General features: G+C 39.9%; 1 protein-coding gene across 1 annotated transcript in view; it reads left to right on the forward strand.

Moving 5' to 3' along the window:
• Window positions 1-18,759, forward strand: part of B4galt6 (beta-1,4-galactosyltransferase 6) — a 70,019-nt gene that overhangs the window by 23,253 nt on the left and 28,007 nt on the right. The window contains exons 3-4 of the mRNA XM_090353289.1: window positions 3,623-3,736; window positions 17,520-17,644. Coding sequence (XP_090209415.1) covers window positions 3,623-3,736; window positions 17,520-17,644 — 239 coding nt within the window. The remainder of the gene's footprint in view (window positions 1-3,622; window positions 3,737-17,519; window positions 17,645-18,759) is intronic.

The raw sequence follows: 18,759 nt of genomic DNA on the forward strand, positions 1-18,759 counted from the left end.
ATTGTCCCTGAGCTTTTCAGCTCAAGGCTACCACCCTACCCTTGAGCCAAGCCCCACTTCCTGTTGTGTAGGGGTTAATTGGAGATAAGAGTCTCAGGTCCTCTTATGCCCGGGCTGGCCTTGAGCCCTGATCCTCAGATCTCAGCCTCCTAAGTAGCTAGTATTACAAGTGTGAGCCACCACACCCTGTGATACAGCCTTATTTTATTTTCTCTATTTCTATCCATTGTAAATGTGTAATGTATAGCTGCTTAAGAAAAATTCAGTGAATAAAAGAAAGGAAGACCCACTACATTGATGTTGTTAGACCATCTGTTCTTTCTTTTGCTTGTGCAAAAGAGCTATGAGATGAAGTGTGTGTGTGTGTGTGTGTGTGTGTGTGTGTGTGTGAGAGAGAGAGAGAGAGAGAGAGAGAGAGAGAGAGAGAGAGAGAGAGAGACACCAATAGAGCTTTGTGATATCTGCAGAACTTGTTCTATATTGTTTTTACTATTTATGTTGAGAAGTAAGCTACATAAATATGTTTTAATTTTGAGTAATACTTTTCTGTTTTAAAATCACAATAAAAAAAAGAATCACAGTTTAAAAAAATTCTCCTGATTTCCACTGGGCATGCATGTAATCCTAATTACTCAGGAGGCTGAGATCTGAGGATCAAGATTCAAAGCCAGTCGGGGCACAAAAGGACCTGAGACTATCTCCAATTAACCTCTAGAAAACAGGAAGTAGGGGCTTGGCTCAAGGGTAGGGCATTAGCCTTGAGCTGAAGAGCTCAGAGACAGTGCCCAGGCCAAATTCAAGCTGCATGAACCACCAGAAAGAAAAAAGAAAAAAAAATCTCCTGGGCCCCTGTGTTTGGGGAACAACTTTTAATTTTTTAAATTTGATATGTATTCTTATTAGCATAAAGAAGTTGTACAAGGAGAGTTTTATTGTACTACTTCCACACATGTATACAGTGTATTTGAACTTTATAAATGTTTAAGTTTGTTTTGGCTTTATCTTCATTTCTATTTTGTCTGCTTTTCATCTTTGTCTTTTTTTTTTTTTTTATTCTTCTGGAGTTGAACGTGAGGCCTGACTGCCTAGCTTGGGCTCTACAACTAAGCTAACCCTAGACTGCTGGTTTTTGATTTATCAGTTGTAACCATTCCTGTTAGAGAAGAAAGGCATTCAGTAGTTGGTAGTGGCACAGTGTTTTCACATCTTACTCCATAGCAATTATGTTGGGACCTATCATTCAAATCAGTCTTATTTAGGGATGTAAACAATGACTTGTTTGTTTTCCTGGGTCAAGTGATAGGCAATATTTAGTGGATTGTTTTTATTTTTATTGAAACTACTCATTGGCCCTTTTCTCCTAATTGCTGTGCAGGTACCAGTGCCTTTTCCTGAGCTCTAAGCTCTTGTGTAGACCACAGTGGGTTTTGAAATTCTCACCTCATTGTTTCTTTCTACCCACTGCTTTTGAGACATATGATGGTCACTCTGCTAATAGTTACTATGCAGAGACTTTTTTTTTTTAAATTCTGGAAGCTTTTAGGCTTGTTTCCCTTCTTTCAGGATGGAAAGAAAGGATCTTGTGTTTTTGTTTGTTTTGTTTTGATTGCTTGTGGGTCTTGACTCAGGACCTGGGAACTGTGCCTGAGTTCTTTGGCTCAAGACTAGCACTCTACCACTTTGAGCCACAGTTCCACTTCTAGTTTTTGAGTGGCTAACTGGAGATGAGTCTCACAGAGACTTTTCTGCCTGGGCTGGTTTTGAGCCACGATCCTCAGATCTTAGCCTCCTGAGTAGCCATTGGCACCTGTCTACAGAAGAGAGCTTAATTTTTTTTCCTTTTGCTAAATATGATTGGGTTTATCAGTATGGAAACACTTGTCCTTGTGCCTAGCAAGGAAAATCTTGTTTTAAAATATGATGTAAACTTTGATAAATAATACTTCAACGTATTTTAAAAAGGATCTTAAGGAAGCAATTAAAGCCTCATTGGGTTTCTTTATACTTTAGTGCAGTGCCTTAAAGCCTTTCAGATGCATTTGGGTGAGAGATAATATAGTGTGAACCCAAAGAAGAGCTCTGTGGCTTTGGTCTGTCCCTAGTCACCTAAAACATTCCTCCAGACTAGCTTTTCCCCAGCTCCACAGTGTCTTGCTGGACCCTTTCACAGTGAAAGACTGGGAGATTCTTGAGATTCTCTCCCACTCCCTGGTAGAACAGTCCTTGGCAGTTGAACCATCGTGGGGTCTCTAGGTTGTGGCTTTTTCCAATCTAGTTGATACCTCATTGATGTTATTCACATGGGGTTTCCATGCAGTATGTCCTTTGGAGTTTTTCCTTCTCTGGTTCTCTTTCTTCCTTCTGGGCTTGGAGCTTTTGTTCCACCCACCAACCTGTGCTTAGAAGCCTTGGCAGGATGATGTTTCCTAAGTGGATCTGGAATTGGCTATGTCCTGCTCTGAAGTGCTCTTTAGGCCCTGGCTGCAGCCCCATTAACTCCATGGTGATGATGGAGGGATAATTAGAAACCCAGGAAGGGGGTTGAGTTCACTTTGTCTCTTCTCATAGGGTTCACAAGTAGACATCTACCATTTTCCCATGGGTCAAAAAGTTCCCTTTGGAGTAGATAACTGAAGATTGAAGTATCTTCTAGAGCATCATTTTCTGGGGTACATAATGGATTGGGGAGACACAGTAGTTAACTGTTGTAATCTCTTTTCTCTACCCCAATGGTTGTCCTTGGCCAGCTTCCTCTGTGCAGCAGGAAACTGGCATGTCCTGGTTTCTCAGATTTGCATCTGAAAACTTGGGCTCTGTAAAGGACTGGAATCTTTCTTTGTTTCCTGGTTTAATAATCTTTAAACTCTGATTTATTTCTGTGTTCACCTCATGTTTTGGTTTGGTCATGTGTTTATGACTGCAAATGTTGACTGTGGGCCAAAGGTTGTTCTGAGGTTGAAATATTTTATCTTATTGAAATGTAAAAATGACCACAGCAGGAAGACAAATGAAAAAAAAAAAAAGATCCTAATGGCCCTACCTTGCAAACATGTATACTTCTGGAGCAAGGATTTGAACTCAAGCATTTGACTTTTCTGTTCTGGACACCTGCTGTTTATGTAGTAAAACTTTCTGACACTAAGGGGAATGGATTCCCCAAGGCTTGTAGTGTGCAGATGCAGAGTGACTAAAAGCAGTGTGACTAAAGGATGTGTCATAGAGAAGTGGAGTAGGGAAATATCAATTTCTTATACATGTGTTCACCCACTCTTCTGTTCTCTATATGGAGATAGAACTGTGCTGGGGCTGTGTCCTTGCTTTAAGGTAGTAAGGATTCCCACCCTCTTTACATTTGGCCCAAACGGAGGGGATGGGAACAGGTGTTCTCATGTCTGCATGTGAGATAAGGATGGGTTCCTCTCTGGTCTTCTCCTGGGAAATCATGCTGAGGTGTCCATTTTAGCAGTGAGGTACTTTATCCTATTTCTTTCTAGGTAATTGCTTAAATACTTCTACAGGTTGTATATTGGTGATTCCTGTGGCATACATTGTACTAGAATGAAGCAAAAACCAGTGCTCTGGTTGTGACTTTCTTTTCTCTCTCTCTCTCCATGTCTCCAAGATTATCCAGAAGGCAATAATTCAAGTGACTATCTTGTTCAAACCACAACGTATCTCCCAGAAAACTTCACATATTCTCCATACCTTCCCTGCCCAGAAAAACTGCCTTACATGCGTAAGTGTGAGCTATTTTGATTTTCCTGTTTACTTGTGTTACAATGAAGGAACAAGAGCCACATGACTCATGCACGTGGATCAGATGGTCATTATTGTGGGTACCAGGTTCAGATTAGGCAGTGTGATATTGTATTTTGGGAGGCAAAATACTGTTCTGGAGGGAATGGTTGAAAAGTCCGGAAAAAAATGCAAGAGAAAATGTCACATACCTAGGGTCTCCTTCCTAAATTTAAGAACTAATACTTTGGCTTATATCCAAATTGATTTCAAGTAGTTGTTAAGAGAATAGTCTTCTTTTTGAATATACTAGGACAATAAGATTAATGTAGTCTTTTATGTATGTTTGTGTATGTATGGGTGTGTGTGTGTATGTGTGTGTGTGTGTGAGTATGTATGTGTGTGTATGTTTGCAGGGGGCATCTTCTTTTTTTGTTGTTGTCGTTAAGATCAAGTCTTGCCATGTAGCCCAATCTAGTATTTAATTTAAGAGCCTCCTGTTTCAGCCTTGCATGTGCTGGGGTTACTGGAATGTGCCACCACATTGAGCTAGAGACCTTTTGGCTACCATCTTAAGGCTAGTTCTGGATTCACCCCAGCCCAAGAAGTAATTCGTTCTATATAATTTTATTTATACATTTATTTAAAACTTGTATATAGATAGAAAATATAGTTTCAAAGGTTCCAAAAATTTTATGTGATCCTAAAAGTACATTTCAAGCCAGGTACTCAGCTCATGCCTGTAACCTAAGATACTCATGCAGCTGACATCCGAGGATCATGGTTCAAAGCCAGTCCAGGCAGGAAAGTCTCTGAGACTCTTATCTTCAGTTAACCAATAGAAAGCCAGAAGTGGATCTGTGGCTCAGAGTGGCAGAGGACTCGCCTTGTGCAAAAGAGCTCAGGGACAGACCCTGAGTTCAATCCCCAGGACTAGAAAAGAACATTCCATTCTGTGACTTTTTTTTTTTTTTAATAAAGTGACTTTATTGAGAGCTACTCATGTTGTTACATAAAACTTAATTTATTACTCTTCATTGTTGTAGAGCATGTCTATAGAAACATGCCACCTTTCATTTAGCCTGCTGCTTAGTTGGCAGACAATGATATATACTTTCTTCAATGACAAAATAGCGCAAAAACCAAACCAAACACACCAATCCTCCCACCACACACACAAGATATCTCAGTTTTATTTTTAATCTTCCATGGGAGAATAGTACACCTGAGATTTTCTGTGCATATGTGCATGCGTGCTTAAGAATTAATGCCTCATGCAGAACTCCAGATAGGCTGTTCCATTTTCTGGATTTCAGTTTTAGTGACACCAGAATACACCATTGTAACAGTTCTGAGGCCAGGCTGCTGATCCTGGTGCACATTTCAAGCAGTAGATCTCATTGTTGCTGCACAGTTGAAGTACACAGAACCCCTCACTTTCTGGCTTTACCTCTCTGGGGACTAGTTTGGGGAGAAAAGTGATTCTGATCTTATTATGGTGGAAATTGAAGAAGTGATTTATGTGGCCACCTGTTTGTCTTGACTTTGTGATTACAGTTTTCTTCAACGTGTGTGTTCTTGTCTGTGCAACACCTAATGAAACTCCTGGATAATATTCCGTTGAAATACTGATTACAGTAATTTTATCTTCATAATTTACATTTTCAAGGATTGATAGTTTTAGGAAATCTTTCTTTCCTTGATAACAGTTATTTTTTCTCCATTACTGTTTTCAGTAAACTGATTAATGAAGAGTTTCTGCTTGTAATCCTAGCTACTCAGGAGACTGAGATCTGAGGATGAAGGTTCAAAGCCAGCCTAGGCACAAAAGAACCTGAGACTCTTATCTCCAGTTAACCTCTAGAAAATGGGAAGTGGGGCTTGGCTCAAGGGTAGGGTGGTAGCCTTGAGCTGAAGAGCTCAGGGGCAATGTTCAGGCCCAGGAGTGGGGTGGTAGCCGTAAGCTGAAGAGCTCAGGAACAGTGACCAGGCCGAGTTCAAGCCCCATGCCCACCCCCCCCCCCCAAAAAAAAGTGTCTGCCTGTAGGGCCCCAGGTCAAGCTCCCCTGTCCAGTCCTCAGCTCCTTGTGAATACCTCTGGCCTGGTCCTTGAAATTGCGGCTTCCTCCTGCTTCTCCTTTATATGCTGTGCCCTTTTACAGGAGAGGATCATACCCATTTTTCAGCTGCCTTTTTTACAGCAGACCCCCTTGTGGGCCGCCACTTTTGGGTCCAGCACCAGTCCCATTTCCAGTTAGTGGTGGCCAACATGGCTGGATAAATGAAAAGGAAAGATGATCTAAGTACAGGTAGCACTTGAGAAAAGGTATCACCAATGTAACAAGGCCATGTAATAAGCCAAGAGGGCCCTTGTGTGAGCTGTCTTGAAGAGCTATTCACTATGTAGCCTCCATGTAGCTATCTACAAAACCTGGGATACACTTCAGAGTACTGTGAGGTTAAAACTCCTGTGATGTGGAGTACAGTGCTTGAAACTTGATAATGCTCATTGGATTCTCCCCTTCCTTTTCCCTGCTTCTGCCAGATTTTATAATGATCAAGGTAATGAAAAACCCAGGAGAAATGTGTGCAGTTAAGTTTTCTACTTAACTATTCATTTGTTTTAAAATTAACAGGGTATCTCCCATTGATGTTAAGGAACAGCATAATCAAATACCTAAGTGTAATACTTGGTTATAATAAAATAATTGAATCTCTTACCTCCCCAAATAATTGAGGGAGAATAAAACCACGGAGAATAAAATCATTCACCCAAGAATGATTTAATTTACCTAAACCATCAGAAATGAAGTTAAAATTGATATGTTTGATTATCTGAAGTAAAAATCTTTTTTAAAAATAGGTTTCTAACTAGTATAGCAATGGAACTGCCAGTAGTGGGTTTATATAAAGTAGCTTGAATTTTTCAAAACAGAATTTAGAAAATGCATTTCATGGGTTTCATCAGTATTTAATATTCAGTAATGGTCAGTTGTAGTTTGCAACTTGTGTCTTTTAATGTGTATTACTTACATTAAAACATGAGTGACTCCTTCATTACTGTCAGTATTTATAGACTCTCCAGAGGACAAATCCACTTTCACTTTCAGCTTTATTCAATTTGTGTAAGATTCCTTCATGCTAACCAAGTAAAATGGAAATTTTACCTTATCTAGAAAAAAATAAAAGCAGTAAGTGCTTAGTATGAATATTTTTATTTGGATTTTTTTCTGGGTGAAGTAGCAGTGGAAATGAATTATGTCAGTAAGTACACTATGCACTAAAGTAAGAGCAGGCATGCTTTTAGTTTTCTATCCTTTTATTCTTACTTAGAATACATTAACAGTTACTGTTATACAGAATACCACTATTTGTGAGATAGTTTCTTTTGTCATTTAACTCCGATGCTTTCTGTAATTGCTAACCTTATGAATATAACAAAATCTGTAGTGGCTTTTTGAGATGGTTACAAACAATTCAAATGAACATCAGCAAAGAAGGAAAGTATAAGCAAATAAATTTGAGAAAAGCTCAAATAATGCTTAGTATTGCAAACTGTCATGTGTATGTTTACTTCAGAAAGAGGTAGGAGCCATAGAGCTAAACAAGCTCTTGGTGAACCTTTGCAGAAGGCCTGGGGTATTCACTGTGGTAGGCAGAACAGGGACAAAGGTAGTATTGTTCTGTAGTACAGGTAGGTTACCTGCTTCAGGTAACACCTAGAGAAAGGTAGCAAGCTGTTGGGTAAAGGGAGAGAGAAAAATGGGGTTGGATCATCAAGATGGGTGAGAGAGCAGGGTTTTGGGGCCAGAGAAAGAGGCAGCTAAGTGCTCCTGCAGTGGATAGAAGTTCATTCCAATTGGGGTGCATACATAAGTGGGAGATGTGAGAGGTGAGGGGCTCATATAAAGCAGTAATGTATCCCTAGATGCACAGGAGACGGGCTGCAGGCGGAGCAGAGCTCTAAGCTTGTATTCAAAGGATTGATTGTGAACCTTTGTGCAGTTCCCTCGATCTGTCTGCTGGTTTTTTTTTTTTTTTAATAGAGTAGTGGTTCAGAGAGGTTTCAGGTTCCATAAATTAGGCGATAACTACAGTTCATCTCGATCATTATCACCCCTTTGATTGTTCTTCCCCCTCTTTCAAGTTCACCTTTTGCATAATGTACATTGAATGTAATGCCTGAATCTGTTCACCCTTCCCTCCTCCATTCATGACTCCCCCCCTCCTGACAAAACATGTTTTGGCTTTAGTCAATTTGTTTATTCATATATGCATATAACCCTGCATATTGCTTTCCTGTATGTGTGTAATTTAGGCCTAACTTCCACACATGAGAGAAAACATGCACAGTTTGTCTCTCCGAGTCTAACTTCACTTAACATGATTTTTTTCTACGTCCATCTATTTCCCTGCAAATGATATACTGTTATTCTTTCTGATAGATGAGCAAAATTCCATTATATAAATATATAAAATTCTGCTATGGACAATGTAAATTTACTCTATGTAGGTGTATATATATTTATCACATTTTTTTGATTCACTTTTCTGTTGTAGGGCATCTGGGCTGTTTTCTTCACTAGACTCTTGGAGGGTACACAATTTTCTAAGGAACTTGGGGCAAAGAAGAATAAAGCAAAACCAAACAAAAACACAGCTCTAGGGGAATTAAGAACCACTGAAGGTCTGGGCAGATACATGATCAAATAGGCTTGCGTTTCACAAAGACTATGTGCATAAGAAGTTGGAAATGTGAAAGAAAAGGAGAAGGTGCTTCACCAGCGAGCGACTTACTTCAGGGGACCAAAAGGAAAGGCCCAGACATATGCCAAGTCTGTGGCACTGAAAAAAGAGGCCCAAAAATGAAGGTGCTAGGTATACTAGCTGCTAAGTACACTCAGCCCCAGTAAAGAGCTTTCTAGAACATGGTCACCATGTTTGGAGACTAAGGCGGATATTATTAAATACATTTGGTAGTTGTATGTAGTGCAAGAGAATTTTGTAAAAGGATGTGAACCGGAGATAAGAGGAAGTAAGACAGGAAGAAGGCTAGGAATGGGGCCTGAGAGGAACACAGTTGTGTGGCCTAGCAGTGGTCTGTAGAAGAGGAAATGGAAAGATATGCAGAAGTCAACCAGCTGTGTCCTAGGAGGCACTGAGGGCGGGTGTTCCAAGGAGAGCAGGTAGAATGAGGAACTGAAATGCTGTTGGATTCCACACATGGGAAATTCATGCAGGCTATTTCAGTAGTGTGGTAGTTCGTATTCTGGAGAATGAAGTCAGATGTATTGTTTTTTTTTTAAACAAGTTTGGGGGGAAAGAGGACAATGGGAGTAAAGAAAGCCTGGGGAGCAAGGTAGTTCACTGAAGGACTCTTAGGAAGAGATGGCTGTGAGACTGTGTAGGAAGATGAGGGATGGGATGGAACCCAGCAGAGAGACAATGGAAGAAAGCAGTGCCCTCAGCTTGGATGGTGGTAGGAATAACTTTTCCTTGAGACCACCCAAAGGCAATCTCTTTGGATATGAGGCTGAGAAAGTTAAGCCCCGCCCCCCTTTTTGTGGGTCATGGGGCTTGAACTCTGGCCCTGGGTGCTGTCTCTGAGCTCTTCAGCTCAAGGCTACCGCCCTAATTTTTGAATCACAGCCTCCCTTCCCATTTTCTAGTGATTAATTTGGAAATAGAGTCTCATATTCTTTAGGTGCTTGGGCTGGCTTTGAACTGCGATCCTCAGACCTCAGCTTCCTGAGTAGCTAGGATTACAGGTGTGAGCCACCATGCCTGACTAGTTAATGCCCTTTTTATTTGATTTTCCTTTTTTTTTTTTTTGCCAATCCTGGGGCTTGAACTCAGGGCCTGAACACTGTCCTTGAACTTTTTCTCAAGGCCAACGCTCTACCACTTGAACCAAAGCAGAGCTTCCAGCTTTTTTCTATGTGTGTGCGAGGAATCAAACCTGGGTCTTCATGCATGCTAGCAAGCACTCTACCACTAGGCCAAAGTCCCGGCCCCTTTTATTTTACTTTTTATGGTCGTGGGCCTTGAACTCTGGGCCTGAGCTCTTCAGCTCAAGGGTAGCCACTTCCAATTTTCTGGTGGTTCCTTGGAGAAAAGAGTCTCATGGATTTTCATGCCCAGGCTGGCCTTGAACCACGAGCCTCAGATCTCAGCCTCATGAATAGCTAGGATTACAGGTGTGAGCCACTGGTGTCTAAGGCCTTATTTTTTTTTTATTAGAGAATTTATTAACGTTGATTTTTACATCATATTTTAAATGACAAGTTTAACAAACAAGTGTTCAAGGAGGGAATCTCTATTTACAATCACTGGGACTTAGTATTTAGAACTTAATCCAAATTAGGCCAAGGGTTTGTATGTCATAGAAACATATTAATTTATGAAATAAAACATTATGTCTGTAGAGTCATAGGTTTTTATGTCTATATAGTTATGTTTATATTTCCATTACCATGTCCATAGCTTTGGGTATTCAGTAATTGAGTCCTCGCTCTTGTACTCTGGATTTAAAAGCCACATATTAAGGATACCATGCGCCTTTTGTTCCTTAGGTCTTGACTTGTCTCACTCAACATGATTTGCTCTAGATTCATCCACTGCGAATGCCATTATTTTATTTTGTGTGTTGCTAAGGCCTTATTTTTAACATTATGATAAACTAGGACTCTTTCGTTCGTAGGCAGGGATGGGGAGAGGGGTAGGGGAGGCGGCCAAGAAGGATTGAGCAGCTTGAAGGCAGGAGCAGATGTTTTATAGGTTTTATTTTTTTGAGAGTTAAAAGCGAAGGCAGCCAGTCAGGAATTAGAAGGTGACTGACTAGATAATGGAGAAAGTCCTCCTGGGAGTCCGAAGCACAAATCAATGACCGTGGTCATTTGGAGGCAGTGGTCAGATGTAGTTCTCCTAATGGTGGGATTTGTCCGTGTGTTCAGAGCTGTTGAGTAGGTGGGGAATTCAGGCATTGAAAGTCATTGCTGCAGGGCTGGGATTGACATGCCGGTGAGGCATGTCTAGAAAGGACAAGAAGTAATGGTGCTGGTGAACAAGTAGGTGCTGTTGGTCAGCAGGAATGCAGGCTCTCCATCACCAGTATGGGTTCTTGCTTGCAGACCACAGAATACACTTCTGGTAGTTGAAGAAGGTAAAGAATCCATGGGGAGGCCGGGAGTTTGGCCTTTGTTAGAGCTCTCAGCTTCCACCTGTGCTGCTCATGTTGCACACAGAAGTATTATTGGGAGCCCTAAAGCTACAAGCTGTGCCAATACTTTTCCTGAAAAGTGGTTTTTCGGAAGTTCCCGTTCTCTCATTGTTAATGCTTCCTCCCAGTCCTTTTGAGTGTATTGGGTCCTGTGACTGGTCAGCCAAGCAGCTGGAATGTTCCAAGGTAAAGCTGTTAGAAACAGACATAACACAGAGGTGTTGACAGGGGCGTGGCACCCACACTTTAAACCAGCCTAGCCCCCAAATTAGCAAAGCACTTTACTTTAAAGAGGCCAGATAGAAGACAATAAGGATGTGGCAATGAAGACTTCTCTCCATGAGACTGGACACAGAATTCCCCAGGAAGGGAATGAGGCTTTGTGCAAGGATTCTGTGGCATTGAGAGGCAGTTGGTTCCAGATGACTGTTGGGGTGTGGAAACATGAGTCAATGCCCAGTGGTGATGTATGAAACTTGCAAGGCATCTGTTCAAATGGGGCTGTGTATTTGGAAGGTGGTGTGGCTACAGGCATAAAGTGCCAGGGAGGTAGATTAATGGAAGATGGAAGTAGCTGGTGGTTTGTAAAGTGCAGGTGCAAGTCTACAGATGCTTTTGAAAGGAATAATGCTGCTTGAAATTAGTTGTGCTGGAAGTGATGATATTCTGTAAACTCATTGAAGACATCTATGGAAATTTCCTGGCAATTGAATGGCTCCAGAAAACACGTATGACAAGGCAGGAAGGACAGATGATAAACTATTTCAGTAGGTAGACATATGGCTTGTTGGGGGGAACAAGAATGAATCAGTGCATTTAATGCGCACATCTTAGACTGTGATCCTGAGTTAACATGCTAAAACATGAATGAATGTGTGTCAGAACTAAGGAAATATAGAAGTAGTAGCAGCAGATTATGACTCTGGAGGAGACTGTCTATCAATCTGTAGGGAGTAGGATAGTAATTTGAAGAGCTCTAATGAAGGGTATGAGGCCCCTTGAAGTGGGCCAAGCGTTCATCAGGTGTGTTACCAGGCAAAGATGGGAACAAAGAACACTGACTGTTAGTTACTTGGAGGTTACAATGAGTCATGAAGATTAAATCAAGACAGAACTGTAAGCAAGGGAGAAAAATGGGTGGAAATTGTGTACTATGGTTAGATTAGGAGCCAGAGTTTGACCAGTTGCCTGGCTATTATTTTGGGTAATCTACACATGACACACTTTTTTACATAAAAGACATGTTTTAACATGTGCTAGGAATGAAAATGAAGTAGGAAAGGAGTGACGCAGGAATGGACAGACAGCTTTGCTGTGCTTACCTGCGGGTCCATCCATCTATTCTATCCATCCTGTGTCCAGATACTAAACTGATATATGTGTGTGGGTAAAATCCACTTTTTTTTCCCAAAAAAATCTAGAATACTCACTTAAAAGTTTGAGTAAGAAATCATTTGTTAAGCAAAACTTATAAATTCTAGTTGTTGAGAAGCTTGAGCTAAAGGCATTTTAAATAGGGTTTAGTGTTGTCTTCAAAGGGGACCATGGGTAACCAATGAAAAAATGACTCAGAACCACTCAACCTCAGAGCTGTATACTAGAAGGCAGTACAGAGGATGGGGGAGGAGATGTGCCACTTACCAGAATTCTTTCTGACACTAGAGAAGAATTCACCCAAAGGGACAATTCAGGGAGAGATTCAGGTCTTTCACACTGATATTGGAGCTTTTGGGATATGCACATTTAAAGCCCTGAGGGCAAAACAGTGACAAAGGCTAGAGAATTCGAATTACACTTTTGATGCCAACAAACCAAGTAGAGGCTCCAGATTAAAGAAGTCATTTAAGTGTTGATTTATGGAGAAAAGTATTCTCTCCTCTGTGTCTTATTAGGCATATAAGATTTGTAAACATTGAGTGTTTGTTAGAAATATACTTTATATATATTTAAGATATTTTAATAGAAAGAAAAACATATTAAATCAAGTTATGTGATATCACATGACAGTAGGCTTGTTGCTTGGGGCCAAGCACACCTAACAGTTTATGTCCATTTTCTCCAGAGGAGAAACACTGTTGTATTTCTTGTAAATGTAGCATTAATAAAGTGTAATAAATGTTCTAATTTAACCAGTGGTGCAATAAACTCTTCTTAAAGGAAATAGAGGTAGTTGGGAACAGAGAGCTTGGCTGTTATAAATGGTAGGTGGTTTTACAGTGGAAGGCATTCCCTGCCCTTCATCCTCCTCTCTAGATGATTAGCAACTCTTCCTTTCTCCCAGGCTTTCAGTACTTGTACACCTTCCATTTAATGAAATTTAGTTCAATAAATGACATTATTTACATTTGTTTCCTGATTAATTGTACCATCCAGTGAATGGAGTTCAGTAAATAAGTTTGTTTATTTTGTTTTTATTTGTATAGAACTCTCAGGGCCTGGGTGTTGAGACCAAGCAGTTTTTGCTCAAGGCTAGCACTCTTAACCACTTAATCCACATCCTTACTTTGAGCTTTTTGCTTGTTAATTGGAGATAAAATACTCCAGAGGGCTAGGAATGTGGCCTTGTAGTAGAGTGCTCGCCTAGCATGTATGAAGCCCTGACTTTGATTCTTTGGTACCACATACACAGGAAAAGCTGGAAGTGGTACTTGGCTCAAGTGGCAGCACTAACTTTGAGCAAAAAAAGTGTCCAAGCACAGTGCCTAGACCCTGAGTTCAAGCCCAAGACTGGCAAAAAAAAAAAAAAAAAAAAAAAAAGTATCAGGAACTTTCCTGCTTGACCTAGCTTCTAACTTCGATCCTTAGAGATCTCAGTCACCTGAGTGGCTAGGATTAAAGGTGTGAGCCACCATTATTTTATTTTACTGTTTCTTGTTTGTCATGGGGCTTGAACTCAGGGCCTGGGCACTGTCCTTAAGCTTTTGTTTTCCTCAAGGCTAGTGCTTTACCACTTGGAGCCACAGTTCCGCTTCTGATTTTCTGGGGTTAATTGGACATGAGAGTCTCTGGCTGGTTTCAAATTGCAATCCTCAGATCTCAGCTTACTGAGTAGCTAGGACTAGCCACTAGCGCCCAGCTATTTTTTTTTAAATGTAATGCATTTTTATGTCATTGTGAAGGTGATGCACAGAGGGGTTATAGTTATATAAGTCACATAGAGAGTACATTTCTTTTTGAACAATATCATCCCTTCCCTTATTCTCTCAGTGTTTTCTGCCATCCTCACCCACAAGTTGTATAGTTTGTTTTCAACATAGTGTTTAGTATCACTGCTGCATTTATTCACCTCTTGTCCCATTTCTATGCTTTCCCTTAAACTTCCATGGACAGATAAATGAACAAACAAGACAAAAAGACAACAAAAACAGCAACAAAGAAACAAAACCTCTTGTTTCCATTTCCTGGAGTTCATTGTGATAAATATTACTTTATAGAATCACATGTACATATGGATTGGGTCTCTGTGCTTCTCTGCTAAGAACATCCTCCTTTTTGACCATTAAATCTCTAGGGAGGAAAACATTTGTTGAAGATTTCACTTTTAATACAGAGAAAGTGGAGATTGGAATCATCTGGAGCCCAGTGGATTCTCTATTCCCACATGAGAAGGATGTGCACTTTCCTGGTTCAGTCACCACAGGTGGATTGCAAAGGTGTTTGTTTTTTTAACACCTGGAATATTTGAAACCTGAAAAGGAGGAAGTAGCCATGGTTGGGGACCCAGTCTTGCCTATTTTCTCCTTGTTCCTTGGAAGAAGTTTCTTCCACCCTGGACAATTGGAAACACATCAGCACAAACTCCCAGCGAGAGCTTCTTCCTGGCTCTGTCCCCATAACATGCCCTTGTTTCTTCCCTTCTGTGCACAGGATCTTCTTCTGACACCTTTCACTCCCCAACACTCCCTGTTCACCTTTCCTCTCATCATACTTTCGCTCTTCTTCATAGTAGCAGTGCCTGTGCTAGGAGGCCTACTTTCTTTTCCCCAAGGCAGTGATGTTGGTGTCTTGGAAGGACAACTGCATGTCACTGGCTTATCTAGGTGAATGGGGGTGGCTGAGGTATCAGGGATAAGATAATCCATAAGAAGGAATAGGATGCCCTTTCCACGAGCAGAAACACAAGGGCGTTTTTGGCAGCACTTGTACATCAGAGATGGAAATTAAACGACAAATGATGCTGGAGAAAACTGCTGACAATAATGATTACAGCTGTTGAAGAAATAAGGCTGGAAAAGAAACAAATAGAAAATTGGTTTAACAGTGCATGAAGAATACCAACTTCAGTTACTTATATGAACTGCTTATTATTTAGCCTAATCACTATCATTTTAGCAATCATGAATATTATTAAATGCATTGGACTTATTTGTGTGAATTTTATTTGATTATAGTGTTAGATTCTGTTTTTTTTGTCAGCTGAGTCATGATAGTCTATACTTATGTCGATGGATCACTCTTACATTTGACCTACCCTTTCACTGTAAGTTCGTAGGTCTTCTAGTTCTTTGGGGGCAAATTGACATTTCTAAGATTAGCAAATCTGTATATCTATAACTCAGGTGGGTATTTGATTATAAGGACCATAAAATTATCAGCAGAGCAGGCAGACATTAGATAATTGCCGGATTTTTCTTCTCCCTAGTCTGTTTTGAGGCACTCTTATTTTTATTTGCATATCTCTCTCTTGCATGTCTCAGTGCCAAATGAAGCACTGATAGACTCACCTAATCCTAATGAGGAAGGGTGGGAAGGGAGTGAAAACCTTGCAGAATACAGAATAACCAAATGAAAGGGGCTGTTGGGAGAGAACCTAGTATTTTCTGTGTGAAATTGTAGCCATGAGAGATTCAGAAAGCTTGCTTGGGAAATCAAGCCTTGATTATTAGTTTATGAGGTAAGGATTAAAGGAAAGAATTTGAGCAGAGGACATTCCAAATCTATAGGTACCTATTTGGGTAACAGGTAGTGTTAGTTAAGTACAGAAAGATAACTACAGTGTTGTCTTACTGACCTTCACTGGTAACATGGAAACTCTATTTTGAAGGAATGTTATTGGTCATGTCATTAGTTTGATGTTTGGGTGAAAGATACAGAGCCTCCTGAGTCTTAGATCAGATTTTAGCTGGACTAGGGGAAGTGATTTTTTTTTTCTATCCAAGATCCCCTCCTAGTTCCAAGGTATATGGTAGAAAATTTTTAACAATGTTTATTTGTCAATTTAGGGAGTGAATAGCTATTTGATCAGGAGTATCTTAGAAATTCCTGCTTGTTCAGTTTTTGGTAGGTGCTCATATAGTAAATGTTTTGAATGATTTTGTAATTTTTCTTTCAAAAATATGAGGAAGCTGAGTGTGGTGGTACGTGTACTAAGGCCAACCTGTTCTATATATCCAGATTTTATAATAGTAACTTGAGGTTTCAGTTCAGTAGCAGAGAACATGTTTAATATACTCAATCCCCTAGCACCCATCCTCCACCACCCCCAAAGGAAAAAGATATCAATAGATTGTACTAATAATAACCTATTAGGTGTGCCCAGTGAGGTATCTGCTCTTAATCTTTCTCACAGACACAGCCCTCTGTCAATGTGTGTGGGATCCACTCTAGCCAGGCTACCAAAATCCATGATCAGATTCTTTATATAATTTGGCATCGTGTTTGTGTTTTGCATGTGTACACCCTTCAGTATACTTTAAATTATCTCTAGATTAGGTATCATACCAAAAATAATGCAAATGCTTTGTAGATAGTTGCCCAACACTTCTGATTAGAGGTGGAGGACTAGGAGGAAATGCCTTCACATTGTCAGTGTATGTGTGGTTCTTTCTTTTCCTAAGTATTTTCTATCTGTGGCTATAAAACCGATTGCTACAGAGGATATGTCATTTAAAACCGATTGCTACAGAGGATATGTCATTGGATTCAGCCACCTTGGGGAAGTGGGAGGGGCAGGCATTACCATACTCCTGTGCAAAGGAGGGACGATGAGACAGAAAAAGGTTAACAAAGTTAACTAATATCCCCCACTAGAATCTGGAATTCCTAGTTACTCTGCTTATTTAACTCTCATATACTGTACTATTTGTCTCCAATATTATAAATGTTGAGTTAGGGGTGTGTGTGTGTGTGTGTGTGTGTGTGTGTGTGTGTGTGTGTGTGTGTGTAAGAAAGAGAGGGGGGACCAATACTATATTTTAAACTTAGGATCTTATACTCTTACTTGGTTGGCATTTTTTTCATAGCTGGCCTCTACCACCTGAGTTGTGTCTTCAGTTCTAAATCTAAAAATACTTGAATTGTTAAATATCAACAACACATTGTTAGGACAGGCAGTCAGTTCCTCTCAAAGCATTAAATATCCAATGTATTGATCAAAAGCAAAAAAGTAGATACTTTCTTTTACTGATTTAACCAAATAAAGTAGGGTGATAATGTAAATTATCATCTGAAACTAGCCATGTGTTGGTAATAGGAATAAACTCCTGTCTTGCACCAGCTACTTGTTTTTGTCCTCCATGCATCTTTGAAAAATATTAAAACAATTCCTCATGTTTTTCACATACAGGGGGATTCCTCAATGTTAATGTAAGCGAAATCAGTTTTGATGAAGTTCATCAGCTCTTCTCCAAGGATTTAGATATTGAACCAGGAGGCCACTGGAGGCCTAAAGACTGTAAACCAAGATGGAAGGTGAATTATTTTTTTTTATCAAGAAATGTGACTTTGTAATTGAGATAAGGAATGAAATATTGCTTAAATATTGATATTGTGTGCTTTACATATTAAACTTTTAAGGCATAGATATTTACAGTTCCTGTGTGATTAATACTGTAAATAAGAAAATATTTGCTCATCTGCTCCATCCTTATTGACATGAGTTTGACTGGGGAGAACAGATTTCTATTCTTTTTTGTTTTGCTGTGCTTGGAAGAGAGGCTGTGATTCCTCTGCCTTCTGTAGGTATCTCCAATGACAACTGACTCCTGTGGGCAAAGCCCCATCAGTTTCTAGAACTGTAAGAGCTAGGCATATATTAATGCCCAGATTTTTAGCTGGGTCTAGCATTGGGGTTTTCAAGCTCTGTTTCTCATAGGTAGTATTCTGAAGTGCCCAGAGACCACTGGGCTCCCCCTCCTGTGTTTCCAAAGGCAGAGTACAAACTTTTGATTTTAAAAATGAACTTTTTTGGAAGTGGTGTTGTAGCTCAAGGGGTAGAGTGGTAGCCTTGAGCTGAAAAGTTCAGGGACGGTGGCGCCCAGGCCGAGTTCAAGCCCCACACAACAACAAAAATATAAAATAATTGTTTTATTATCTTTAATTTATACAAAAGGAATTTCAACTTGACATGTCAGTTTATGAGTATAATGCATCTTAATCAATGTTGCCCCTTTCATCATTCTCCTCAGAGTTCTGTTTAATGTTTTATTTGAAAAACTCTTAAGGGGGTAGGTCAGCCTTTTGTGCTCTTACGAAAATTAATAAAACCATGATTTGAATAGAATTGCTCTCAATACTGTGAAATTAATTAAAAGTGTAATTTCATGTATGCTGTTCTAATTGAAAAGAAAGTAGAACTTGTGTAATGCAGATGATCTCTCATAGATTAAATCAAAATGTTATGTCCTAAAGGACTGTACTGTAACTATAATCTGGAAATAGTCTTCAATTTCTCTTATAAAATACTCACATTCTTTGAACATATTTGTATATTGGCATTAACAAAATCCTTGGTAGGGAGAACTGTATACTGTAAAACAGATGACAAAGTCCTTTGACCCCATTGACCTTGAACACTTTGTGTTCAG

This window comes from Megascapheus bottae, chromosome 19, assembly GCF_031878675.1.
Source record: "Megascapheus bottae isolate mThoBot1 chromosome 19, mThoBot2.hap1, whole genome shotgun sequence".
In the NCBI taxonomy this organism is placed as follows: Eukaryota; Metazoa; Chordata; class Mammalia; order Rodentia; family Geomyidae; genus Megascapheus; species Megascapheus bottae.